This window comes from Antedon mediterranea, chromosome 1 (assembly GCF_964355755.1).
Source record: "Antedon mediterranea chromosome 1, ecAntMedi1.1, whole genome shotgun sequence".
Classification (NCBI taxonomy): domain Eukaryota; kingdom Metazoa; phylum Echinodermata; class Crinoidea; order Comatulida; family Antedonidae; genus Antedon; species Antedon mediterranea.
The window spans coordinates 25,571,691-25,599,264 of record NC_092670.1 but is presented as its reverse complement, the minus strand read 5'-3'; the positions used below and the strand labels follow the sequence as shown (position 1 = coordinate 25,599,264).

Below are 27,574 nucleotides of genomic sequence, written 5' to 3'. Positions count from 1 at the left end.
TTGTCACACAAATGCTATGGATTGCTATGTATTGTTACTACAACATACAGTACTTATAATTGTTGTACATGCTCTAGAAATGATAGCAACAGTCATGTCATATATCTCCGACGTGCCTGTGATTACAAATACAAATAAGGCAATGAAACTATATAAAAACAGCTAAACAAAATTAGAGTACAATACCCTAACAAATGCAGCAGTTTTTCTAGAATGTTTGCCTTGCACTACAGCTCTGGTCTCCATAGCAAGTTGATTTACACACTGAAAAAAAAAATTGAATCTATTTATGAAAAAGATGATAAAAACCGGAAACCTCCAATTCAGTCAATTCTAGCAAGGGCTAAATTGAAACTACATAAATCAGGCACAAATGTCAACTGTGCTAACCCTTCCTATTTCCATATATTATAATATCTTATAAACTGCAGCAATGTAACAAGGATTGTTAACACTGGTTTGTATTGTAGTTCCTCATAGAGAGTGAAAATACTCGAACCTAAACAGGTAAACTCTTCTATACCTGAACCAGAGTGACAAGCATGTCATCCAAGTTGCTAAAGTAAGCACGTGTTTCAACATAGAAGCTTAACTGTTGCTCAAAGTCTCTTCCAAAAGACACCTTGATAGAAAAAAAATTGGTCATTTTGATTAGTTTTAAAAGTGTTATCACGGGGATATTAAAATTGTGGACGTTGGGCTTGGCAGATAAATAAAACATATTATATAACACCTAAATAAATTCCTGTCATTTGATTGGACAATTGTGGGTCACATGTAGTGCAATAGTATGCGCTTTAAACGAAAAAAAATCTGTTTTTTTTTTATTCTATTGCTTTTGAAATACAACAGCACCACCTATTTTGTACTTTCGTCGCCAATTAATGTTATTGTTATGATCAAAAAGGCATTTAAATTAACTTTAGATCGTGTTTAGGATTTTGATTAATTAATGAGAACATCTCTACAAGGGAATTATTATAATTAAAATATACTTTTTATATGCCTAAAAATAACAATACAATAACAATTTTGTAAAAGGAAACAAATCATAAAACTTACCTTTCTGATAAAACATGATATTAAGTGACTTATTTCTGAACGTTCATCTTCTAAAGTAAGAGCTCTAAATTAAAAAAAAAAGTTTTAATGCTTGTTAGTACTTTTTTCTTTCTTTGGTGGCTAATTTTAATAATGTGAATTAACTAATATTTATACTGTAGTTTCAAGTAATTTGTAAGTTACTTAATTCAAGTATGAAACGCCACTCAAATTGTGTTTACTTACGTGACTGAATCATGCATGGTTCTACAAATGAACATGAGAGCATTTAGAATTACAGGATCGTTAGTTGGTTCCTTTTGGTGTCTGAGGAAAAAAAACGACATAAAGACAAGATAAAAAATGATAAATCTTTATTAATATCATGAACACAAAATAATGCTTAAAAATAGGAAATATAAACACAAAATAAAACAAACATTTCAGTTGTAAATTAGTGAGGTTAACAATTAGCAACTTACTTTGCAAATGCTTCCATGATATTTTTACAAACTTCCACTTTGACAGATTCCTTCTGGAACATGTCTAGGAATGGCAAGAATTTATCCTAAAGGAAAGCAGGAAGATTTATGCATACATTTTTACATAGAAGGTATGGGTTTAAGTCTTCTCTAATTGAAAATTAGATTGTTGAATACACTTACCATAGCAAATAAGATGGAGAAATCATGCATGTGAGCAAGGACTTTTGACATGACAGATTGAAGCTAGAAAAAAAAATATAAACAAAATTATTATCAATTATTCACTATCATTACGCTATCATTCTAAAAATGTATCATCATATTGCATCATTATCCTCATTGTTTTCATCTTTATCAAAGTCATTCTTATCAATTATTTCTCTTTTTATTTCTTCATCAATTCTTGTTATCATCCCTTTTATATTTTCATCAAAAAATTATATTGATTTGCCTGCCCATCTCTGTCATCTTTATAGCATAATTTTTATAGTGTTGTCTATCATATGCTTTTCATTCTGCCTTACCTGTTGATAGCTATCTTCAAAGGCACGGTTTGGTGTCATGTGTTTAATGATGTCACCTAATATAGTGTTCACCTCTCTTTTCTACAACAAATTGATATTTAAGGTTAAATAACACTATTTGTTTTAAGTTTGTACATTTAGTATTTTATGAAATAATTAAAAACTAATGTAGTTCTTATTGGAGCAGTTTTTATGAAGTGCTTTGGGAGAGATGACTATATTTCTACATACTGATGTGTGTTTACTCACAGTGAAATGCTTACAAGGATACTCCACCCACACCTCAGCACAGTTGATATACTCCTACAGAAAATAAAGCAACAAATATAAAGCTACAGTTAATTAAGAAGTTCAATCATTTATGATACAAATAAAACTAATGCTTGCATTTTTTCAACATAGTATATTACTTAATACTAGTTAATAGTAAAATCCATTAATTTCTTTCTAACCTTTGGTACTTTTTGTTTCATAACCACTTTCCACACTTCATTGAGCACAGTAAGTCGTTGGTCTTCTGGTGGGTCAGCCAAAACAAGATTGGTTCCCAGTGAGGAATATAGATGATGCTGGGAAGAAATTGCAATTTATACAAATACTCTAATACACACTCTCAAGGAATGATACACAACAGGATTAAGACCATTTCGTTGAAATTCATTCATCATCATCAGGATATTTTATGGTTTTTTTTGTTGATGAAGTTGAAGTTCTTGGAAACCTTGTCTAAACTATCAAACTGTGATGTGCCCATATAGAGACATGATGATGTCATATCACTACCACATTTTGGCACATCACACTTCTTTTGTCAAACTAGTTTGACAGTGTAGATAGAGCTTTAGAACATTTTTTTAGATTTTGCTGTTGACCATTACTTATGCAAAAAATGTTTAATTCTTTGGGTTACAAGTATATAAGTAAGGCAGCAATTGCACCTCATGAAAGATCGGTACGATCGGGCAAAAATTCAAATAAACATTTAAGAGAAAGGTATTCACGCATAAACTGTAATTTAAATTAATTGCGAAGTTTGAAAGCCTTTAGTGCATAACCCCTAAAAAATTGTGCATTATATTATGATAGGAACACAGACTTTGAATACCATAATGGCAGTTACCTTTGGAAAGCCAGCTTCTTCGCATTCTTTAATAAGCTCTGTGAATCCTAGCGCCCTCTTGGAGATAAATTCAGGTTTGAATGCTGACATTATAGAGTTCAACAGCAATGCACTAAAAGTAGGTAAAATAAAGTAAACTGATTTTAATACATTTCACAATTAACATTCAAATATAAAATAAATTGTATCTTGTAGTAAAAAAATAATTGTATAAAGATGATAGTTTACCTATTGCACTGTTTCTTGCATTTGGCCAAAATTTCTGTCAGGGTTTCCTGCAGTAAAAAAAAATTGTTAATATATATTTTTTCAAAAACATTAAAGTACAATGAACCATTTGAATTTTCTGCAAAAGAAGTAACACAATTCCAGAGACAATTCAATTCTGAGCAGTCGCTCTAGCTGCTGACCTTCAACATATTTCAATTCAATAATTAGTGCCTTAATCCAAGTATTTAAAGATTGGGTTCTTTTCTTGGTCATAATTATTCACTGTGAAACACAAACCCATTCCTCCTACATCTGAGTATATTTACCTCAGATGCCTTGTGAGCAATACACTGTAGGATCCAATCCAATGCTGGTGAGTACAGTGATAAGTAGTTGACCATTTCCAATCTTTGTATCGCCAGTATGTTCTGCACAGAGTCTTTTTGAAGCTGTGAATCATACAACAGAACCATAAAGTGACAAATAGGGATTCTCATATCACAAGCATGATTGTAGAATTCTTTATTTTGTCAGTTAATTGTTTTTTAGTAATATACCGCCCGGTTCCCGGTATCTAGATTTCTTCAGTATGACAAATATTTGGTAATACATGTATCTCCTAGTATCATATACCATAATGATGATGATACAGGCACAACATATGATACAAATGAGATACTGTATTACCAAATATTTCTATGATCCTGAGAATATACAGTACTTTATACTCACTTGTGTATAAGTAGAGAGAAAATCAAAGAAGTTGTTGATAAGATGATCTTTTACATCAGGTGCTACTGCAACTCCAACCTAAATTTTTAAAATATAACTTTAATTATATTTAGTGTATTAATAGCAATGTACTATCATCTATTGCAGGTTGAACCGATATATATATATTCAATCTTTATAATTATCTTTTCAAACAATAATTGAACACCTACCCGACATAGATAACCTCTTGCATATATGGCTACGAGTGGGTCACCGATACCTCGCATCTGATTGGTTAATCTTAAAAGAGCTTGAGAGTATTCTCTATAATGGAAAAGTTTATGTGAATTTGTTAACAGTCTTGAATAATATAGTTTTCTTTGCAGCAAAAACTACACAATCACAATTTTTCATTAAAAAATATTCTTACCCAGTTGTTAAAAAACCATAGCATTTCATAATTGCCACTTCAACATATCTTAAAAGAGAGTTGAGGAAACATTTTACAGAAACTTTGGTAAAGCATATTTATTTATTTAACGGCTTACACAATATCATGGACAAGATTATCATTATTGAAAATACATGCTCCTCCCCTAAGAGTAATCTTACCGTACAGTATATCAAGTTTAGCAGTTCCAAAAATTACTATTGTTTTAAGAATAAAATTAAGATTAAAATAAAAAGAAGCAGTCAATCTATTTAACAAATTGTAAAATAAGAATTATTAAAGGATACAATCTGGGTATGAGCTCTCTAATTGAGGCAATTTTAAAGAACCAATTACGACAAGTTTCTTTAGCTGAATCTGGCACTTGATCTGGTGTGAACTTCTCTGGCAACATCTGAGGAATACTGCTACCAGATGGCTGATAGGTAGACTTGCGGCGGATCCTATCGTATACAAGCTTGCCTTTAAAAAGTAAATTGAACTCTTTTAAATATGTGGTTAAGAAGATGCTTGGCAACTGAATTTAGGGAGTTCAAATCTGAAATAAACATTCTTTTTTTCACAACACCAACATTCTAAAAAACTGAGTGGTTTAGAATATTTAATGCTGTGTTGAAAATAGTTTGTGTTGTGGTTTGGATATACATGTTATTTCTAGTGTCATATTTATGAACGGTATTATTGGGAGCGAATAAGTCATTGAGATGGTAAGGGAGAATGGAGCGAGTAGCCAAAAAAACAAAAACACCTTGCTGGGATAGGTTAATGTCCGAGAGTTTGAGAAGATCGAGTTTGGAAAATAAATGGGGAGGAATTCAAAAGTGCATGAGTGCCAGATATAGTCTATATATAGATATAGCTTTTTTTTTGTAGAATAGAGAGTTTATTGATGTTTGTTGGGTAAGTGTTTGCCCAGACAATATTACCATAGCTCAAATAAGGAAGAATGAGAGTGCAATAAAGGGTTCTGAGAATATTAGTTGGGAGGAAGGTAGAAATGATCTTAAGTTCTTAGAAACCTTGATCTCAGTTTCCTGGATATGGGGTTTCCATGAGAGGCAGTTGTCAATGCTAACACCAAGAAATTTAATAGACTTTACAGAGAGGATTTCATGATTATCAATAAAGATTTTAAGTGGGAACACATTAATACCTCTAGTCAACTGTGGGGTTCCAAATAGGATGTAGCTACATTTTTAATAATTGAGGGAGAGTTTGTTAGCTGCAAAGTACTGGGACACAGGTAAAATAATGTTGGTATTAAAGGTGTCAAAAAGAGTTTGAATATTTTGTTTTCTTGGTGAAAATATCATGGAAGTGGATTCTTTTGGCATTTTTGATAGTGAAGTTAAGTTTATTACAATATTGTTTATATTTAATTTCATTGGCAGGAGAAAGGCTTTGAAGAAATTTAGCATAGAGTTTATGTTTATGCTTTATTGATTAGAGCAGACCATTTGACATCCAAGATTTAATTTTGTTATTATTGTTTGTATTGTTCCTTTTCAGTAACGGGAAGTGTTGGTCATAAAGGGCTTTAAGTGTGTTATCAAAGAGGTCATAAGCAAAGTCAGGATCATTAAAATTAAGGATATCAAACCAAGTTTCATTAGAAACATCATGGTAAAGTTGTTAAGAGACGTATTGTTAATCTGCCTGACAGAAGGGATCTCTTCCTTGTTTGAGATAGTGGCTACAGCATCAAAGAGGTTGGAAATATTAAAAACAGGGAGATGATCAGAGATATCACTTATAGCAAACCACTTATGTGAGAACAATCAAATTTATTTGACTATCAATATTATCTAATAATGAGGCTGTGGATTGCGTTATTCTGGATGATACCATTAATGAATTGACGGGCAGTACTGTCAGACTCATGTTTAAGAATGTCAATGTTAAAGTCTCCAAGAATATAAACATTTATATTTAATTTAAATTGGAAAGGACAATGTCAAGTTCAATTGATTGGGGTCAGAGAAGGGAGGGGGGGGGGGGGGTCTATATTGTCACCTGTTAGAGGGCAGTATACTCTATTGGCAATAATGTCTACCTACCAAAAGTATCTAAAATATCTGTAATCAGAACAAACTTGCTGGGATAAAATTGAATCACAGATGTGTCCGCTAGAAGCTTAGAGCACTGAAACACAAACAAACATTATAGTACTGTTGTTAAAAAACTTTGAAATGAAATATTTTAATAGTTTTCTATTCACACTGATGATAACAGATGTAGCTTTACATTTTGTTGTTTAATTGCCTGAGAAAATGCGCAGGCCAAATAAAAAATTAAATGAAGTGTATTTAAAGACCATTATTAAGTATGTGAAGATCTTAAAATGTTAAAAGTTGTAATAAAAGAATATCACCTGAATAGCAATTTTGAGTGCCTTCACTTTCTGGTCTTGTTCCCACGATGTGATGAGGGCGTCATTAAGTTCATTGATACGGTTTACATAGTCTTGTTGACTCAGGTTCAACATCTCCTTAACTGACCCCTATAAAAAAACAATGAACTAAGATTAAACCAACGAAGTGACCTTAACAGGACAAATGTACACACAATAGAAGTGGAAACATTTTTGGAAAATGCTGCACCAGAAAGAATAGAATTTAAATCTTAATTAGACCATTATTCATTTGTCTATGACTGAATATTACATAAACTATTAACAAGGCAATTTGGTATGGTTTAATTGATAAGGAAGCAATTTGATATGGTTTAATTGATGAGGAATCAAACAAGCAAGGACTCTAATAAGAACAGAATTGTACCTCTTCAAAATCATCAAGCTGCTCCAAGCGATTCTTCACTTTATCTGTCACTGTACCTTGTGCAATCTGTGACTTCATCACAACTGAAACAACATTTAAAAGTTGCTTCTTTGTAAATATCAATTTAAATATTGTACGGTAATTCAAATAATATATTTTTATTTTTTATAAATATCAGTTAGTCAGCATACTGTAAGGTATTTCCTTTCCTGCTTTGCTTGTCCTTTTAAAATACTCACTTGTAATAATGTATCTTCTGTTGCCACTGTCTATGACACTAGGAATTTCAGTTTCTGTATTGTGCTAAAGTTATTTCAAAAGATTGAAACAAATATCTACTTCTATGTTTAATGGAACATTTTAGCAAAGATCAGCTTTACAATGGTACTTAGCTACAGATGTAAATAACAAATGTATTAAAGTTTACTTTGAACTTCTTTAGACTTACCCTTCTCTCTGTCTGACTGTGACAAGAAACTCTATTAAAAAACAAAACAAAATTTATTTTTAAAAATTGTTTTACAGTAAGTGTAAAAAGAAAAAATATGTAAAAATATGTGTATTTATATTTTATAATTACTGTATTGACATAGGTATGACCTTTTTAAAACCATTAAATATTATTATTTTTAAATGATTGTAACTCACTGTAGTGATTGAGAGCTTTTCAGATGTTGTATACTTGGTAAGAATATTGACTTTCTTGCTATTCCAAGACTCAAACGTATCACCTAAACTATCAGATCTTGATTTCACTGAATCTGTCTATAAACAAATATCAAACACTTTTTAATATCAGATCTGTTTAATTTAAATGTTACTTTAATAATAAAATAAAAATAACATTTATTTCCACAATAATAGAGCAAAACACAGAGTAACATAATAAATATAAAAAGTCCTGATAATGAATATAATGCAAGAAAAGAAATATATAAGTGGAAAAGGGACTCCACAGTAAGCAAGCTTTAAATTGGTCGCCCCTCTCAATGGCGAAACAACTAGAACTTAAACATTTTAAAATAATTATTAAATTATTAATAAAAAAAAAACAATTGATAATTGAATTACTTAATAAATAATTATTAATAAGAGTTTATAGAGAAGGATTTTTTTTAGAAGGGAACAATCATAAAATAAATGTTGGTGGCTATGTCATTTACATGATACGAGAACGACAGGAACTGGTCAAGTTCAATACCAAGAAATCGTATGGTTTATACACGTTCTATACACCATTGTTATTTTCAGTTTATTTAGGCCAATATCAATTGGTTTAGTTTTGCCTCTAACCAATATGTATTTCGTTTTTGATACATTTACAGTAAGCATGTTTGCTTTGAACTACATACTTAGGTGATGTATTTTATTATTCATTATATTAAATGCAGTATCAATATCATCATGTTCTAATAAAACATTTGTGTCATCTGCGAACATTATTGTTTCTGTTAGTGTACATATACCAGGCATATCATTAACATATAATAGGAAGAATAACGGTGCCAATATCGAGCCTTGAGGCACTCCATGTGGTATCTCTGTGTAATCCAATTTACCTCCTTTGATTTCTACATATTGTTTCCTATTATTTAACTAAACCATTCTAGAGCAATGCGTCATATACCATAATGCCTTAGTTTATCAAGCAGTATTTCATGATTCATAGTCAAATGCTTTTGACAGATCTAGGAACCCCTATTCCTTTTTATTATCAATTTCTTTAGTCAATGTGTCTATGTTTGGAAAAGTGCTTGTTTGGTTGAATCCTCCCTAAACCCATATTGCGACTCGCTAAATACATAATATTTCAGTAAAAATGACATTGTCTGATAGTACACTACCCTCTCATAGATCTTAGATAGACATGGTAAGATAGATATCAGTCTGTAAGTGCTGACCTTATCTTTATTGCCCTTTTTTATACACAGGCACAGTTTTCGCTTTTTTAATTGATCTAGAAATATACCACTAACTCTCAAGTGATTTGTTAACAATATGAGCAATTGGTTTTTAAATAAGGTCATAATTACTTACAATATATGTTATCATTATATCATCATGACCACATGACTTATTCTTATCTAATTTACTTTCATAATATCGTGTTCAGTGATGCCAGCCAGCCATGAAGAACAAGAAGAATATTTTTTTTTTCTATTTCTACATAATACTTTATTTATTACTTTCCACATATTTTTAACGTTATTAACATTCTTTTGATTTTATTGTCATAATATTCTATTTTCCTATTTCTAATAATTGTTGACAGTTTCAACAAAGACACTCGCACCACCAGCAAGTAATTGATCATTTCTTTAATTTTATATCTTATATCATTATTAATATAGATTGCACCACCGGTTCTTGTTGCTCTATTACATGGGATAACATCATAATTACGTAGGTTATATAATTTCATATCAGAATTTCCAGATAGCCAGGTTTCAGTCAGTCCTATTATTGTAAATGGATAATTCAGAGTTGAAATATAATTTTTAATGTGATCAAATGTATTTACCAAACTATGGCAATTAGAATCCAGAATCCTTGGATTCAGTTTAAATATATTTTAAAAGATATAAACACACTAGGCATGTTGTAACCTATAAGTAGCATTCATATTTGTATTTTAAAATGTATTACATCATGTACAAAATGAAGTGTAGATTTGTATGGTTTTTTGTATGCATATAAATCAAAACACTATGTATAAAGGTTAAAAGTGTAAAAATTAGAAAATAACGAAAAAAGTAGAAAAGGGAAATTTAATGTACGAAAATGAAATGTGAACGAAATATGTATGAAAGATTGAATGAATAAAGGTGGTGGTTAACCACAAAAGAGAAAAAAAACTATGGCAATTCAGTGAAAACACTGATGTTTACAAGGTTTGTATTTGTGTTTTTATTTGTTCTGAATTGTTTGGTGTCATAGTACAATATCATCTAGAGTAATCATACATTCTTGCAGTTCATCTTCTTTATTAAAAGTTGAAAACATAAGTTAATAAATTTCTTTCTTGTAAGTCTTCAGTGGCCTTATTTTTTTTTTTCGTGCAAGTTTCAAAGTAAGTTGCTTTTCTTATAGATATTAACTTCAAACTTTAGAAGATAACTTAGTTGGAAAGCCAAAAGACTACTTTTTAGGCGAGTTCTTAAAGAGCATAATCAGAATTGTCTACTGTTGCTTGCACATGCTACAGTATGTCCTTATCTTTTTATATAGTGAAGAAAATGATTTTTTTTTTAAGGGAATAGATAAGATAATTTTATTTCATCCACAGAACAAGTGGAAATAATGGTGTTTGTCTCATACAAAGATAAAACAATAATTTAAAAAAAAAACAAATACCAAACAATTCTATCCTAAAGTTAATAAATGGTTCTTTTAAATGTTAACAAAGATAAACAAATCATATAAAAACAGTTATTTTTGCTAAAACAACATCTGTCAAAAAAAGAAGGAAAATAGTAAAACTTACTGAATCTTTCCTTCCGGGTTTTACAATAGACCCACTAGCAGCAGCTCTGGAAAGAGGATCAATGACAGAAGAAGCTGCAAGTTGAGAGAGGGGATCTGTGCCATCCAGGGCACTAGAAAGAGGGTCTGCTGATATTGATGGTTTCTTCGCTAGAGGAGTAGACTTAGATTTGATGCTAGATTTAGTTGACTTCTTTACTTTTACTTCAGATACCTATACAAAGAAACTAATTTGTATCCTGTAACTTTCTTTTATGACTGGATACAAAGAAGATCAAGGCTATTATTCTGTTTGTTACACACATTCTGCTAATCACATTCAAATTGGCAAAGAATATCAACACCTCACTTCTCTTCATTTTTCTCTTCATCCACAATGCTTTCCTTATTAGGAAGGGATATACATCTCAGGAGCTTTTGGTCTCTTGGAAAAGCGCTACAGTATATATATCTATAATAGTAATAATAATCAACCCTGGAATTTCAATAATATCAAAAGAAGTTGTACTGACCGTTATCAATTTAAGAGGATGTTCAAATGTTGGTTCTGAGGCTAGTGCTGTTTGTTTTCGTTCCCTTTCATAGTTACGTGGTCTTGATGACCTGCAAATTATTGTGTACAAATTTTATACATTAAAGAAATGCTGCGGATACATAATTTTCAACTTTAAAAAATGGTTGCACAATAAAGTGAATACAAATTTGAAACAATGTGAGTCGAGTAAAAACAGTAAAATAAATTTATGCTAATTTTATTGTTTGTTTTTCTTCTCAAAACTGAAGTCTATAATATTAGATGATTTATTATAAACTAGATGGTACACTCGCTTACCATCTACTGTAGGTTGTGCCCACAGATGGTTCTCGAATACATAACTTCAGCGTAAAAAACTGGCAATTTTCAAATGTATGCAATGCATAGTTGGGTACCACAGGACTATATACCAGTTGTTCACGGGAACGAATAGACACAATGAATTAGTGTTGCACCCTGGGAATTACTTTCGAAAGAGAAACTTGTCAGAATGAGTTTGAGTCATATTTTAAAGAAACTCAATTTGTGTTTTATGTAACATTAGGGTTGAAGGAGGAAGATTGAAATATATTCTTTATCCATTCAGTAATGAAATTTAATTTGTTTTCATGTTTTATTAAATTTGCGATTTAATACTTTGTTGAAACTGTCACGGTCATACAGTCGATTGAAATAGTAAAATGGCATGTATGTATTATTTATTTTGTCAACATTTGTTATAGTTATACACTACTTATAACTTACTATTGCAATACTGTTTATATCTACTACATTATTTAAGTAAATGTTGACCTAAAGGTTTTAAGTTTATCCCCCCAAGGGCCATAAATTTACCTGCTTGTGTCATACCAAATGATTATGGTTTTAGTAATTTATTATCAACATTGTCAATATCAATAAAATACGGGTTGTTAAACGCCTTTAAAAACTTGATAAATAGCAAAAAAAATTAATATAAATTTGGTCTAAAGTGAGACGTTTCGGCCCACAAAGTGGATGTTTCGGCCCAAAAGTGGGCCAAATCGTCCCGGGTCGAATCGTCTCAGGGCCGAATCGTCCTGAAACCTTACCTGAACAGCAGAGGCTCATTCAGCAGATATATATAATAATAAGTGTGCAGGTCAAGTCGGCCCCAAACCGTCTTGGCCAAAGTCAAGTCGGCCCCACGTCAAGTCGGCCCCAAGTCAAGTCGGCCTCAAGTCAACTCGGCCTCACGTCAACTCGGCCAAAAACTAATCGGTCAACTCGGCCACAATAAAGTATGGAACGCAAAAAGTGCTTAATATTATTATGATTATTACTATCCACTCTTTAAAAAAAATTAAGAAATAAGAAAAATACTCATAAAAAAATGATCTCATTGCCAATATGAATAGAAGTACCCGCGTGTTACAAAACACGTGCAGGTACCACATTTTAGTAAATCGAAGACGTAGGCCTACGTTCCACCATTGAGCTATTATAGCTCCATGTTTCCACCATTTGGTCATAGAAAAATGATCGTACATATCGTTTTTGTCCATGATTTGCGTTTAAAAAAAAGGGGAATCCCCCGGTCAGCAAAAACACATAGCAGTTGTAGATATCGAAATAGCTGCCAAATGCGCAGCTACGAATTGGTTTCAGATGTTGTCGCCTAATCAAATGCATACACTGAAGAAATCTATGTGTGATTCAACCATGGAGTTAACATTATTTAATACCACAATGATTCAACCAAACAATCTTATTACACCTAATAAATGTAATAAATGTCCTCGCATATCGGACATGTTTATTTGACGCACGAACGAACATACGCGCCCAGTGGCGTATCCAGGATTTTGAAGTTGGGGGGGGGGGGGGGCGGGAATTGCAAATTTGCCGACAAAATTAGTTTCATTATCTGTACATACACCTGATCAATATATGTTCTAGGATTGCATATTGTCTATATGGGATAACGATGCAAAATTAAAACAAAACCTCTGTTAAGCCGATTTTCCACTAGGCGAATTTGTTCGCGCGAATCGAAGGCGTCAGCTAATACGCATGCGTAGAGAAGGATTTGGAAGACGTAAACATGAATACACATGCGTACAAGCTGGCGCGTTCGATTCGCGCGAACAAATTCGCCTAGTGGAAAATCGGCTTTAGTATGTTGTGTTCATATTACAATAAAGAAAAAAAATTAGGAAATCTGACTTGTATTTTTCGAAATATAGGGTCTAAAACATCGCCGAAAATTATCGTTTATAGCCACGAAAGAAGTAAAACAATTTGCGGCCTCAGTCGACAATTCTATTAACTACGCCATTTTTGGTTAAAATAATTACATATTATTACGTTTTTTAGTAATTTATTTTATATATCACCATTGGAAATATCAATAAAACATGTTATTAAATGCTTATAAAATATATAAAGTTGTTTTAACGGAATTCGGACAAATTCATTGCTCTAACTTTGTGTAGTAACGTTCAGAGAGACCGTATGATCGACTTCTATTCATGGTACACGCGCAAGAGAAAACATTCCGCTGCGGGTGATTCGCATCCACCAATCAAATCAGCCAGAATCCAAAATCATTCAACCGTGAGCAATGCCAATCACGAGAAAGCTCAGCTTTGATTGGCTTACGATGACATCATATCACAAAATGGTGGTTTTGTAGTTGAGCCTCACGGAATATTCTGTTCCAAAAATGAAATACATAGATATTTTTTATGGTATGTGTGCTTTTTCTTTAAAAAATTTCAATAATATTAATAAAGGCCTCATATCGAGAAAAAAAAAGGGTTTTTGGCACTTATAATAAATAAATCTTAGAGAAAAAAGCACATGGCATGTGGAACTATATAATCTCAGCGTAGGAAGACATACAAATCCCTGGTCATGAGAGGCTCAACTGCAAAAACAAGGTTGAATAGAGTAAGGTCATCGGACCGTTCAAAGACTTTTGAGTAAACAATCTAGCGCGTACGGCCGTACGTACGTGCTAGATGATAAGATATTTTAACCAAATTTTTTACGTGTTTGGTTAGATGTAATGAAAATAAAAAATAGTTGATCTGAAGGGAATGATATGTGTAAATAAACAAACACTCAAAAGAATTATGTATGTTTTAAACAGAGACATCGGGTGAGTGAGCACGTACAACTTTTTTGCTCTCGATTTTCACCTTTCAAAGAGACATTTATCTTTGTTTTTCCCCGATTGTTTCATTATCATCGTAAATAGCATCTAGGACTTATCATGTAAACTTTTAAAGATGATGGTCAATGCTCTGTCGGTGTAAATAAGCAGTGAGTATTTTACCCCCATGATACCGCATTTATTGCCATTGGCTCGCCGTTGAAAACACTGCAAGGTTAACTATTACTGTGCTAGCCATATGCAAATCAAAATCCTTCAAAAAGGTTTCCAAACATCTGCGTCACTTATGCAAATTAGTAAATTTGGCCGAAATTACCAGCTGTGATTGTGACCTGATATGTAAAACAGTTAACCGGTGGTACTGTATAAAATCAAGTGTAATCATGGCCCCGAAGTTAGATGTTGATAAGCTGAAGGAAGACTTGCTTCAGGAGCTGATACTTCTATTACTGAAACATTAAACAAAGCATTTGATAAGCTGCAGGAGCAAATCAGTAATATAGAAACCAGAGTGGACTATATAGAACAATATTCACGTCGTAATAACCTTAGATTCTACAGTTTACAGGACTCGACAAAGTCAACTGACGATTTGGTGGCGGAGGTTATTCGCGACAAACTGGGTATCACTTTCAAGTCCGACGATATTGAAGTATCTCATCGAATAGGTCCTATTACTGACAAGCCTAGGCCAATAATTGTTCGGTTCAATTCAATCAGGACCCGTAACAATGTGTTTGCAGCCAAATCCAAACTGAAGGGTATGCCGGTTTATATCTCGGAAGACTTAAAGATGTATTGTCCCTTGAAACACAAAAAAATGAAGGTCAAAATATTCTAAATTTAAAGTGGCCATATCAAATTAATATTAAAGTTATTCACTTTAAGTCGAAAATTTGAGCCAAAAACAACAAGTTTACGTAATTAACAGGTAAATTAGTTTGATTACATTTCATCTGGAAAATCGTCATGAGCGAAAGTAAACAAAGATTTCAAACCATGAGTACGCATTATGCATATGCTAAATTAGGATTGTTTACAACTTGTCACGGTTAAGAAGGTATTTTCACACAGATCATGAGGAAGTTTTATGATTATGCATACAGAGTAGCCAAACAGGCGCGTTTCATTATGGGATATGTTTTGATTGAAAACTTTGACTGGAAGTCAAAGTAATTTTTTAAACAAAAAACCGTCTGTATTTCAGTTAAATTTTTTTTTTTTCGAAAAATTTTTGGTGATAGTTAATAATTATTATGATACTTCAAAATGACCCACCTTTTTTCGAAATCTATTATTTTTTATTTTTTTGGAATTAGTCAAAGGGACAATACATCTTTAACAAAAGCAAATTTCAATCTTTTTTGGAAGGTAAGACACCATGATGGAGTTCAACGTGCCTGGACTAACAGATGCAAGATATGGGCCCTGTGTAAAGGTGAAGAAAAAACCAAGCATATCAAGAATGAAAATGATTTTGAACGACTGATTGCTGAACATTAAGAACGTTAAAACTGTGCGGTGTCATTAACAGTTCGTTTCTTACCGACGGAATATGACCATTATTTGTTAATTTTAGATAGCAAAAACGTGTTCTCTTGTTTTTATTTTAATGTTTACTATGTTCGTTTGGCTAAGTGTTCTCATATGTGCTAGCGTTTTTAAAGTGAGTACTTTACTTATTTTTTTTACTGATAATGGATAATTTATTTATCACAAATTTGGGGCGTAATAATGTTGCTATCAAATTAAGTATTCTAATGTGCATGCTTTTAATGTGCGGCGATATACATCCAAATCCTGGTTCGGAACAGTTTACAGTTTGCCATATTAACATACGTAGTCTAATCGTTCCAGGTAAACTAGCTGAAATTCAACACCTAGCAAATTAAAATAACTATGATATTATTGCTTTAACAGAAACATGGCTAGATCAAACTATCTTGAACCATGACATTTTACTAGACGGTTATCAAGAACCTATTAGAAATGATAGAAACCGCCATGGCGGAGGATGTGCTCTTTACATATCTAATTCTATACACTTAGTTAATTCCCATATTTGTAGTGATCTCTTGTCAGATGTGATAAGGTGTGAAATACAAGTTTCAAACTGGACGATTTTAAGAAAATTCGCGCAAAAGTTGTTAAAGCAATAAGAAAAGCTAAACAAACTTTTTTGGATAAACAATTTGATTTATTAATGAATAAAAACTGTGATTCAAAAACTTGGTGGTCTACCATAAATTCAGTTTGTAATTCCAAACAATATTATAAGATTCCTCCAATCAAATTAAACGATGATGTCCTAACTTTAAATAGTGAGAAAGTTAAAGCTTTTAACAATTATTTTAAATCTCAATCGTTTATTCCTAATCATGATGATTTTCCTTCGGACTTCACATATAGAACTGCATCGAGACTCTCAACTCTAAAATTATCTGTTGATGAGATCATGAAATTATTAACTATGCTGGATAAAAACAAGGCGATGGGACCTGATGAAATTCACAGTATCATACTAAAAGAATCTGCTGAAATTATTGCACCCCATTTGACAAAGCTTTATAACTTCTGCATAAGCCAAGGATATTTTCCTGTGGAATGGAAAAAATCAAATGTCATTCCTCTGCATAAAAAAGGCAACAAATCCCTTATTGAGAACTACCGCCCTATATCCATACTTTCCAACTTTGCAAAAATTTTTGAGCGTGCAGTTTTTGATATAGTATATAAATACTTTGTGGATAATAAACTTCCTCAATTCCAATCTGGTTTTACACCAGGTGACTCGACAACGTATCAACTTCTTTATCTTATAGATACATTTAATAGAGCTTTAGATTTAAGGAAAGAAGTACGTCGGTATTTTTGGATATTTCCAAAGCCTTCGATAAAGTTTGGCATAATGGGATTATATACAAATTAAATCAATATGGAATTAATGGCACTCTTCTAAAATGGTTCCAAAGTTACTTAAACTCACGTGAGCAACGTGTTATTATTGAAGGAACTACCAGTCCTTGGGTGACCATTACAGCAGGAGTACCCCAAGGATCTGTTTTGGGTCCATTTTTATTTATTGTATTCATAAATGATATGGTTGATAATATCAAATCTAATATTAGTTTATATGCAGATGATACTTCGTGATATGATACAGATCGTAATATTTCAGAACAAAAATTAAATGGCATTTATAATTGGGCAAAAAAATGGAAAATAACATTCAATGCTAACAAAACGAAAGCTATACTGTTTACACGTAAACATTTAGATAACTATGTTAGTTTAAATTTCAATAATGTAAATCTACAATTTGTAAATGATCATAGGCATCTTGGTGTAATGCTTAATGCAAAACTCAAGTGGGATTCGCTTTATCTTTAAATATGCTACGTCGTGTCAAACATATTCTACCTCGACAGGCTCTCTGTCACATTTACATATCACACGTTAGACCATTAATGGAATATGCAGCTCCTGTTTGGTGTAATATTCCAGATAAATTAAGTGATGAACTAGAAAATATCCAGATTTCTGCAGGTAGAATATGTACTGGTGCGTGGAAACATACAAATTACAAGTCATAATGCATTAAGACAAGAATTAGGCTGGTTATCATTGAAAAAACGTAGACAATTTCTTCACCTAATACTGTTTTTTAAAATTATTCATAAGTTAACACCAATGTATCTTTACTCCTTATTTAATTTTTCTGAGAATATTGAAGTTTATAACTTGCGTAACATCCGAAATATAATAATTCCATTTTGTAAGACCACATCATATCATTTATTGTCCCATCTATTATAACACATTGGAATGAGTTAAATAATGAAATAAAAAATTCCTCATCTCTTGTTGAGTTTAAAAAATTGCTACTGAAATCCAATTTGTTTAAAACAAAAAAACGTTCTTATTATGATACAGGTGATAAGAAGATTAACCAAATTCACACTAGAATCCGACTTGGTTTCAGCTGTCTCAATTCGCATTTATTCTTACATCATCATGGACTTCGGGACAATCCAAATTGTACTTGTGGCTTTAATGTTGAGAATCCGCTTCATTTCTTATGTTACTGCCCTAATTATAATACACAAAGAGATATTCTACTTGTAAGCGCTAACTCAATTATTGAGGATATCTTAGCCAAGGATTTTTCTTTAACATTTAATTTTACATTTTTAAGTGAAATTTTTATTTTTGGTTCCGATCTTCTTTCGAATTGTGAAAATGCTTTATTATTTTATTATGTACAACAATTTCTTGTTAATTCTGGAAGATTTGATTGATGTTTCTGTTAGTTGTTTTAAAATGTTGTATTTGTTAATCTGAGGCGCCTTGAAGCTAAGGTGGTTCCATCTTGTAAGGCGCCTCTGTGTATACTGAATAAAAAAAAAAAAAAAAAAAAAAATTATGTTTACAGTTCAATTATTGTCAGAATAATAGTTTATTCTTATTTGCCTAACTTTATTTTTTTCCCTTTGTTTGCCGACAGACGCGATGACGTGTGCCGACGGACACGAAATCAGGGGATACTGGATACGCCACTGTACGCGCCCACGTACGTGCATCATCATTATTGGGTCTACAATGTGTTCCTATTTATTTTCCAAATGTTCATATTGTAATCATTAATAATAGTATGAATGCTAGCTTATTAATCAATTGTTTGTTAATTTTATTAAACGTAAATAAAGGAAAGATGGTGAAATCCTTCTTATTTTTTTTGCTAAATGTATTATTGTCTAAATATTAATATTTAAAATGTGAAGAAATATTATTTTATCAATCCCCTTCCTTTGCACCTTTTGCATTCCATACTTTAACAGGGCCGAGTTGACCGATTATTTTTTGCCCGAGTTGACGTGAGGCCGAGTTGACTTGAGGCCGAGTTGACTTGAGGCAGAGTTGACTTGAGGCAGAGTTGACTTGAGGCCGACTTGACTTTGGCCGAGACGGTTTAGGGCCGACTTGGATCAAAATCAATAATAATATACGGTCTGGGAGTCTTAGATAGGTGTCTGATCATTTTGGCCGCCAGTCATTTCGGCCGCCGGTTATGGAACGCCCAAAATCATGAAACGGCAAAAAAGACAAAATATGTTTTACCTTAGTTAAGCATAGTTAAGCTTAGTTACATTTTTTTTTTACATTATTGATTGTTTCCATCCCCGAAACCTCGACTAAGAAATACCGGAATGGTGTCCGGCGGGGGATAGTTTATTACCATTAGTTAAGGTCTAATGTAAAGCACCTAGAGAGGTCAGTGATCCATTAGGCGCTATATAAATACTGTTTATTATTTTTTTATTATTATATGTATTGTTCATTTCGGCCGCCAGAATCGTCAATATTGTTAATAACGTATGGCACGCCTTAATTGTCAAAAAGGGCACATATGTGTCTGATCTTTTCGGCCGCCAGTCATTTTGGCCGCCGGTTATGGAACGCCCAAAATCATGAAACGCCAAAAAAGACAAAATACGTTTTACCTTAGTTAAGCATAGTTAAGCTTAGTTACATTTTTTTTTCACATTATTGATTGTCTCCATCCCCGAAACCTTGACTAAGAAATACCGGAATGGTGTCCGGCGGGGGATAGTTTATTACCATTAGTTAAGGTCTAATGTAAAGCACCTAGAGGGGTCAGTGATTCATTAGGTGGCGCTATATAAATACTGTTTATTATTTTTTTATTATTATATGTATTGTTCATTTCGGCCGCCAGAATCGTCAATATTGTTAATAACGTATGGCACGCCTTAATTGTCAAAAAGGGTGTATACATGTGCCTATCGCCTGAATATACGTGTGTAAATGGTGTCAGATGAAATCGGTCGCGCTTGAAATCGATCGTGTTTGAAATCGGTCGCGATAAAATAAACATCCGGTATTTTGTATGGAGCGCCGCTAGATACGCTTTTTATCCTATTAGTTACGCTTGATATCGGTCGCGTTTTATTTTGGTCGCGCTAATTTGTATATGGCGCATTAGATACATTTTTAATGAAAACGTTCATTATGTTTTTAGTTAATTTTGAATATTGGAATTTCTAATAATACTGTTTGACATTTTTTTAAACCTCGATCGATATTTTTTAGGTACAGTAAATATAAATATTTATCTCATTATTTATAAATAATTTGTGTTTCCATTTTATCTTACAGGTTTTAATGAATTGTAATGTGTTCTTTTAGCATGCCGTTGTTTAAGGTTTTGAAAATAAATAATAATTTAATAGTTAAACAAGTAGACGCGCCTATTGCGTATTTTTTAATCACAGTTAATTACGAAACTCGTTCTATACCTGCAAGTGGATACCAGCTCAATGAGGTTTATACCATAAAGGAATTTGATGCATGACAGGGCCGTAGCCAGGATCTGTCAAGGGGGGGTTTGCACACTAAGTATTTGGGTCACCCCCACCCCCATACCTACCCCCCTGGGGTGGGGCCTGAGGCGAAGCAAATTTTGTTAAATGACACCCCTAGATGGCCGGAAAAGACACTCTCATGCAGCATGCTACCAATGAGCAAAACGATCGTACTTGGACTCGTGGACTATTTAAACGATAACATTTGTTGCCGTATGTTAGATGCGCGTGCTCTGTGCGGAACCGCCGATTGTTTGATCATTTACTCGATATTTTGTTTTGCGTTCAAGTTCAATGCGAACGTACGTCTAGGAGAAGCCCCGAAAAAAGCACACTGGGTGAAGGCAAATGCAATTTTTATTATAGCTCTATCTATAATATTTATTTACAGCAATTTGTTGAGGAAATTAAATATGCCAATGTAAATAGGTGATATTGATACATTTGAGTACGTATCGGCTGGTGGTCTAGAAAAAAATAATCGGATGCCATAATGTGAACTACAGTACATGATACCATAGATATTATAGTGTAAAATATTAATGTTCACTATAATCCTCTATGATACATTATACTTCATAGCCACACATAAATACTGATGTATGTCGGAAGGCTATATACTTTATGCATGCTGCCTGACTGCCAGTGATCTAAACAATTGGTACGCAGTTGTCTGGCGGTGTCCTTTGTACGAATAGTTCGTCCCCCAGCTCGCTGTGAGACGCGTCAATATCATGTTACATGCAGGGACCAAACATTTAAAATCGGCAATTCATTTGCAACTCTTTACAGACTATATCGCTCGAAGTACGCTCATACAGGGAAGAAGGTACTGTATGAGTTATTCCGAACGAGTTTACGAATTTTTTAATTTACGAACAACTTTTTGTACTGTGGGGCACGTATTTGGACGATTTTCGGAGATGAGGGTGAGGTATTGGGCATGTCGGGGATGGGGGTTCGCAGTCGGTTAAGGGGGGTTCGCTGTAAAGGGGGGGGGTTCGCCCGAACCATAAAACCCCCCCTGGCTACGGGCCTGCATGATGATGATTTTTGCATCCGCCACTCTGACGTGAGCATGGTTTAGGATAATAATAAAATATATAGATAATATTCCGTTATAAATCAATCTACCACCCCTACAGTAGGTCTATGATGTACAATGATGATAGATGTGAGAATAATGTATGGATAATAAAGGTGGACACGATTCTCAAAGAGGTACTGATATTTAAACATTTAGATTTACGAACGTCGTATGGATGTTATGTGAGACTACTTACTTAATTATTTACATTAAATGATTATTGTAAATAAAGAAATAAAAGATATTTTTAAAATTAAAATCTATAGTATCGACGTACAGTATACGTAAATTATATACATCGTTTCACAAAAACACGTGCAGGAGGCCTATAGACGTTTTAAAAGTATGGTTATTAGTAGTAGGGCTCAGGAAGAAGCCGGCGAATGATAGTAAAATAGCGCAACTCTATACAAGGGTGTCACGAAACTTAAGACCACGAAAGCTAAGACCCCTAAGACCTAAGATCACGAAAGCTAAGACCCAAGAACTAAGATTACAAATATTTATCTTTCGCACCTGCCTTGTATTTTAACTCCCAACATTTATTCTGAACACCATACCTTAGAATTAGCGCTTTTATGAAAAAGAATCAAATAAAAAGTAACAAATACATTTTTAAATTGATGATTTTACAGACGTTTTTCTCGCACACATACTGTTTGCGAATTTCGCATGACTAGCCTAACAGTACAGTAGGCCTACCCCATGTTCAATGTTTTTGTTTCTATGGAACGTCAAAAGAGCAAAAATTATATAGAGGGCTGAAAACTCTGTGGAGTCCATCTACAGTGTTGATGGAACAATGTAAAATTAAAATTGTAATGATAATAGTATAATCATGCTAGTACTAAGAAATAAATACTCGCAAATAAATTTCAATTTAAAAATCATGATAATAAGTTTTTTTGTTTCGTTAATTCTTTCTGTTTTTATACTTGTACTATTATTGTTGCTCTTTTGGCGCTCCATAGAAACAAAAACATTGAGCATAATGGGAGGAGTTACAGTATACAAAGAAACACGTCTGTAAAATCATCAATTCAAAGGATTCATTTATTAGGTTATATGCATTATCATGCATATAACCTCTTGATTCTGTCAAAATCTTTATTTATTTATTTATTTATTCTTTCCTTAGCACTATTTTGTCCGTGAATTATCTTGATATCAGTTTCATCTATCTAAGTCAATTTTTCAGAGTATATTCCTTATGGCCAGGAATCGATGTGGTTATGTTTTCAGGGTGCGCAATCAAACATTACGCGGTCTACGCGCGATTTAACGAAATCACGTTTGTAATCATATCTTCACAAGCATGAATCACTTTTAAACAAAATTTGGTACTCATAAATTTCAGGTCATATTTCATCATATGGCAATACAATTACGTGCGTAGCGCATATAACGCATGCGTACGCGCGCTTAAAATGTTGAAAATTGTCAGAATTTATTTTCGATGAAATTAGAGTACGTTTCAGGCAATTTTAAGCGTTTAAAAAATTGCCATGAGTGCGCAGATTTTTGCACGTGCACTGCGCGTCAAACGTTAATGCGCACTGTTTTTGTCCGATTACTGTTGTATAACCTTTTTTTTATAATATCATCATATTTTATTCACTTTTCAACGCGAAACAGCGTTATACGAGCACGTCAAAAATGACAGGCTACGCACGTGTAAGTTAACAAAATAGTGAAAATATGCTAAATTTTAAAATTAATATATATCTTTAGAATGCTCGGGAACACCTATTTTTTATTTAATTTTCTTGAAGTGTATGTATCATATGTATGATTTATTATGAAATTAGAAGAACAAAAGTTGATTAAGTCATCATTAATGGCATATTAAATTTAACAAAATTAATTTCGACAATTATAACATTTTCTTAGGCCAAAATAACAAACTTAAAGGGGGGTTCCGGGTTTAAAATGAATAGTAAAAAATGTAAAATATATTTGTTTGTCTCTTGAACGGTAAAAGTTTCAATTTATATAAGCGCCCAGTGAAGCAGAACGAAGGCTGTGAAATCAGGCCAGATTACAAGTGCAGCTACGGCAAAATCACACTGTGGTTACAAAATAGGAAATTCGTGAAATGGTCCATCTTCCGACGACTCGTTATCATAAACCATATCAATTACTTTTGTAAAATTATACTTATCTGATGTAATTTTAGTCGGTCTTCCCATTTATAAAGTCAATTTTTTATGAAAATTCATCAAAACAGTGAAAAATTAGATATGTTTGCACTTTACGTTTGCCGATTTTCGCACCGACTTAGGGAAAAATCAAAATCAATGAAGCGTAACGTATACTGTACATTCCTGCTGAGGATCGAGCGAGACGAAAATACACGTGCTCTCTCTGCTGCCCATGCCTGGCATCGTCACGTGATAAGCAGATACAACAATACCAAACTGGTCGGGTCGAGTATACCCCGTCTATAATCACAACATGAACGATGTACAGTATTTGATTGAAGGTCGACTTGACCTACCGGAATGGTATAGATAATATAGCTCGAATGAGAGAGTTGGAATATTTGTGTAGTGCAGCCTATAGTAAAAGGCCTGGTAGTATCAATTCGCATAGGGTCTACTACACTAGCTAGCTCAATTTTTACCTGGGCCGGATCGGCTAGGTCTCCTTCCTACTACCTGGTCTACTTGCTTGATGCATGAGTCGAGTATCCGCTTTTTTGGAGAGTAAACTAAGCCTATTTTATTTTAGGCCTACTTAGACGATCGGGACACCATACGTGTGGACGGCGATCGGACCTTGTTTTGCTTCAATATTTACAGCCGATTTTGTAGAACGTTTTAGGTTTAGATTGTTTAGGAGTTTGGTTGATAGGATGGGTTTTGTTATTTATGGGCCAATCGTCTAGTAGTAGGCTAGCTAGGCCCATGGGCCCCATTGTTTTAACGTAGCCATCGTGGCATGGAATCCCTAGTCAGAATGGCTCTCGCCCATATTATTATTAGGCTAGGCCTAGAGTAGTATTGTACGTGAAGCCGATAACACGATCTGTACTATAGAGGTATAAAAATACTGTAGTATAATTTTATGACTCCGTATCTGTACTAAATTTTGTATTTCATTAAATGTCAAATAAATATATGCTACTACTGTTATTATTACACTTTAGGCCTAGCTTAGAAAATCTACAAAAAATGTATTTCACAATGATCGGGTGGTCGTCGTTTGACAGGGGAGAGAGATGTAAATTAGTTGACAAACACAACGTACATGACGTCGCGAGTTTGGAATCCACTGGTGACGTGATTTTGTGAATATCTCATGAATATTAATGAGCTTCCCTAAGCTGCTGAAAAACAGACTTTCCATGAATTTACCCTAAAATGTATATGAAATTTAATTTTTTTAATTCCTCGTTATTACTTCTTCATTCTGACATGTCTATATTGTTATAATATTTTTTATTTAATAAATAAACGATATTTAAAACCAATTTTAAACCCAGAATCCCCCTTTAACATTAACTTTCTTCCTTAAGAAGTTCATATATTAAAGTTAAAAGTATATAGTTTGACAGTGCATCATTTTTTTCAATTTTTAAAGATGTCATCATAGTAAAACATTATAATCCATTGCGGTATGTAATAATCTATCTGCACCAAAGTGGTTACTGCATAGTAAATACACGAAGGAATTTTTCTCCAACTTTTAGTCAGTTGTGTATGGCTCGATGGTCTGTGCTCGTGTCTATGCCATTCAAGGTACCGAGTTCGAGTTTCACCTTGGGAAACGAAATAAGATTTTTTTTTTATTATCCGTATTGTTTGTTCAAATTTATTTCTTAGTGTATAGATTATACACATGATTTATAATGAAATCTAGATAAAAAGTTACTTTATGTCTTTATTATTATGTAACAACAAATGCGGTTTATGACATTATACCCAGAGGGATCTTTGATCGGATTGTGATACCGGCTATGGTGTTCGCGTTAGCAAGGTCCTATCATATATTATAAATTAAAGATTCTGAGAAAATCAATCAATCAATATATCTTTTAAAAATCAATTATCTTTATTTAAATCAATGCTTATAACCTATAATTCGTCATAGTGACGAATTAAATCTAGTTTGTTTTTATGTGTTTCTCCTTCTGAAAGTACTTATAAGTCCTAATTTTAAAGTGTGGTATTCAGGATAAAGTTAGTTAACAAATTTGGAGTCAAAATACAAGAAAGGCAGGTGCGAAAGAAAAACATCCTCTGAACCAACACAATGGAGTAAATATATACCAACAAACAACCCGTCAAGTTTGTTTGTTGTAAAGAAAAAATATACATTTACTCAACGGGCGAAAATAACGTGAGTTTATCTATGTTTTGCGGTAGTATTTAATTATATTTATGGTAATAAATGAAACCTACTATGTTTAAAATTATGTATGGATAAACAAGTATTGTTTTTAAGCTGTAGTATATCTTAGAATTTGTAATCTTAGTTCTTGGTTGGGTCTTAGCTTTCGTGATCTTAGGTCTTAGGGAATCTTAGCTTTCGTGGTCTTAGGTTTCGTGACACCCCTCTATACAAATCAAAAAGTATGATCGTTTTTGTTGATTGCTGCTTGCTGTTTGAATACGCACGTCTATTTTCAGGCGATAGGCCTAGGCACATGTATAACACCATTTTTTATAATTGAGGCGTGCCATACATTAACAATATTGACGATTGTTGCGGCCGAAATGAACAATACATATTTTGTCCTTTTTGGCGTTTCATGATTTTAGGCGTTCCATAACCGGCGGCCGAATAGACTGGCGGCCGATATGCACTGTGTGAGTGTGACCCTAACTAATACTAATAGATAGAGGCCAGCCGAGAGGCATTATAGCCAGGCTTAGCTATAGGCCTAGCCTAGTTCGTCTAGGCTACTAATACAAATAGACTAGGCTAATTTATCATAAATGTTAATTTTTATTCTTACCATTCATAATTTGCCATCTTTTCTAAATTGTATTGAGAGCAGAAAAAAAAACTGGTGGCCTGGCCCTTTTCTAAGCCTATTATGCCTAGTTAAAAAGTAATTCTCCCCGCTCCAGACGTTGTCACATTGTTTGTGTACGGTGACGAGGTATATTCAGAGCGTCATTTCGACGATCGAGCATTCTCTACTTCTACGGAGCGCCATTTATGCCTTTATTTACTTCCGAATTAGAAATAGTACTACGGTAACTGCTCCAGTGGACCAAATTCAGCACCGGTGGAGCACAGTGATATAAAATAGAAATAAGTCACTAATTTTAATATCTTTTCGTATGTAAATACACTGTGCTCAAGTGGACCCAATTTGGAGACAGAGGAGCACAGTAATAGAAATAAATCACTGAATTTTAATATCTTTTCGTATGTTAATACACTGTGCTCAAGTGGACCCAATTTGGAGCCAGGAGAGCACAGTGATATAAAATAGAAATAAGTCAATGATTTTTAGTATCTTTTCGTATGTTAATACACTGTGCTCAAGTGGACCCAATTTGGAGCCAGGGGAGCACAGGAAGAGTGATATAAAATAGAAATAAGTCACTGAATTTTAATATCTTTTCGTATGTTAATACACTGTTCTCAAGTGGACCCAATTTGGAGCCAGTGGAG

The 27,574-nt window shown here is 33.2% G+C and overlaps 1 protein-coding gene across 2 annotated transcripts in view; it reads right to left on the bottom strand.

Annotated features, from left to right (window-relative positions):
- The window catches only part of LOC140063576 (VPS35 endosomal protein-sorting factor-like), a 30,196-nt gene extending 3,157 nt beyond the window's left edge, over positions 1–27,039 (bottom strand). The window contains exons 1-24 of one of the 2 annotated variants that reach the window (XM_072109960.1): positions 26,907–27,039; positions 11,318–11,408; positions 10,807–11,019; positions 7,971–8,087; positions 7,771–7,801; positions 7,323–7,405; positions 6,917–7,045; positions 6,603–6,687; positions 4,833–5,007; positions 4,525–4,572; positions 4,325–4,418; positions 4,113–4,190; positions 3,707–3,829; positions 3,399–3,445; positions 3,171–3,282; positions 2,503–2,619; positions 2,300–2,353; positions 2,051–2,131; positions 1,707–1,769; positions 1,524–1,609; positions 1,288–1,368; positions 1,063–1,126; positions 524–622; positions 187–264 (exon numbers count right to left, since the gene is read on the bottom strand). In XM_072109960.1, the coding sequence (XP_071966061.1) occupies positions 187–264; positions 524–622; positions 1,063–1,126; positions 1,288–1,368; positions 1,524–1,609; positions 1,707–1,769; positions 2,051–2,131; positions 2,300–2,353; positions 2,503–2,619; positions 3,171–3,282; positions 3,399–3,445; positions 3,707–3,829; positions 4,113–4,190; positions 4,325–4,418; positions 4,525–4,572; positions 4,833–5,007; positions 6,603–6,687; positions 6,917–7,045; positions 7,323–7,405; positions 7,771–7,801; positions 7,971–8,087; positions 10,807–11,019; positions 11,318–11,408; positions 26,907–26,923 (2,166 nt within the window). In that variant the 5' untranslated portion in view covers positions 26,924–27,039. The remainder of the gene's footprint in view (positions 1–186; positions 265–523; positions 623–1,062; positions 1,127–1,287; positions 1,369–1,523; positions 1,610–1,706; positions 1,770–2,050; positions 2,132–2,299; positions 2,354–2,502; positions 2,620–3,170; positions 3,283–3,398; positions 3,446–3,706; positions 3,830–4,112; positions 4,191–4,324; positions 4,419–4,524; positions 4,573–4,832; positions 5,008–6,602; positions 6,688–6,916; positions 7,046–7,322; positions 7,406–7,770; positions 7,802–7,970; positions 8,088–10,806; positions 11,020–11,317; positions 11,409–26,906) is intronic. The other variant, XM_072109961.1, reaches the window with a different exon arrangement.
- Positions 27,040–27,574: the final 535 nt, after the last annotated feature.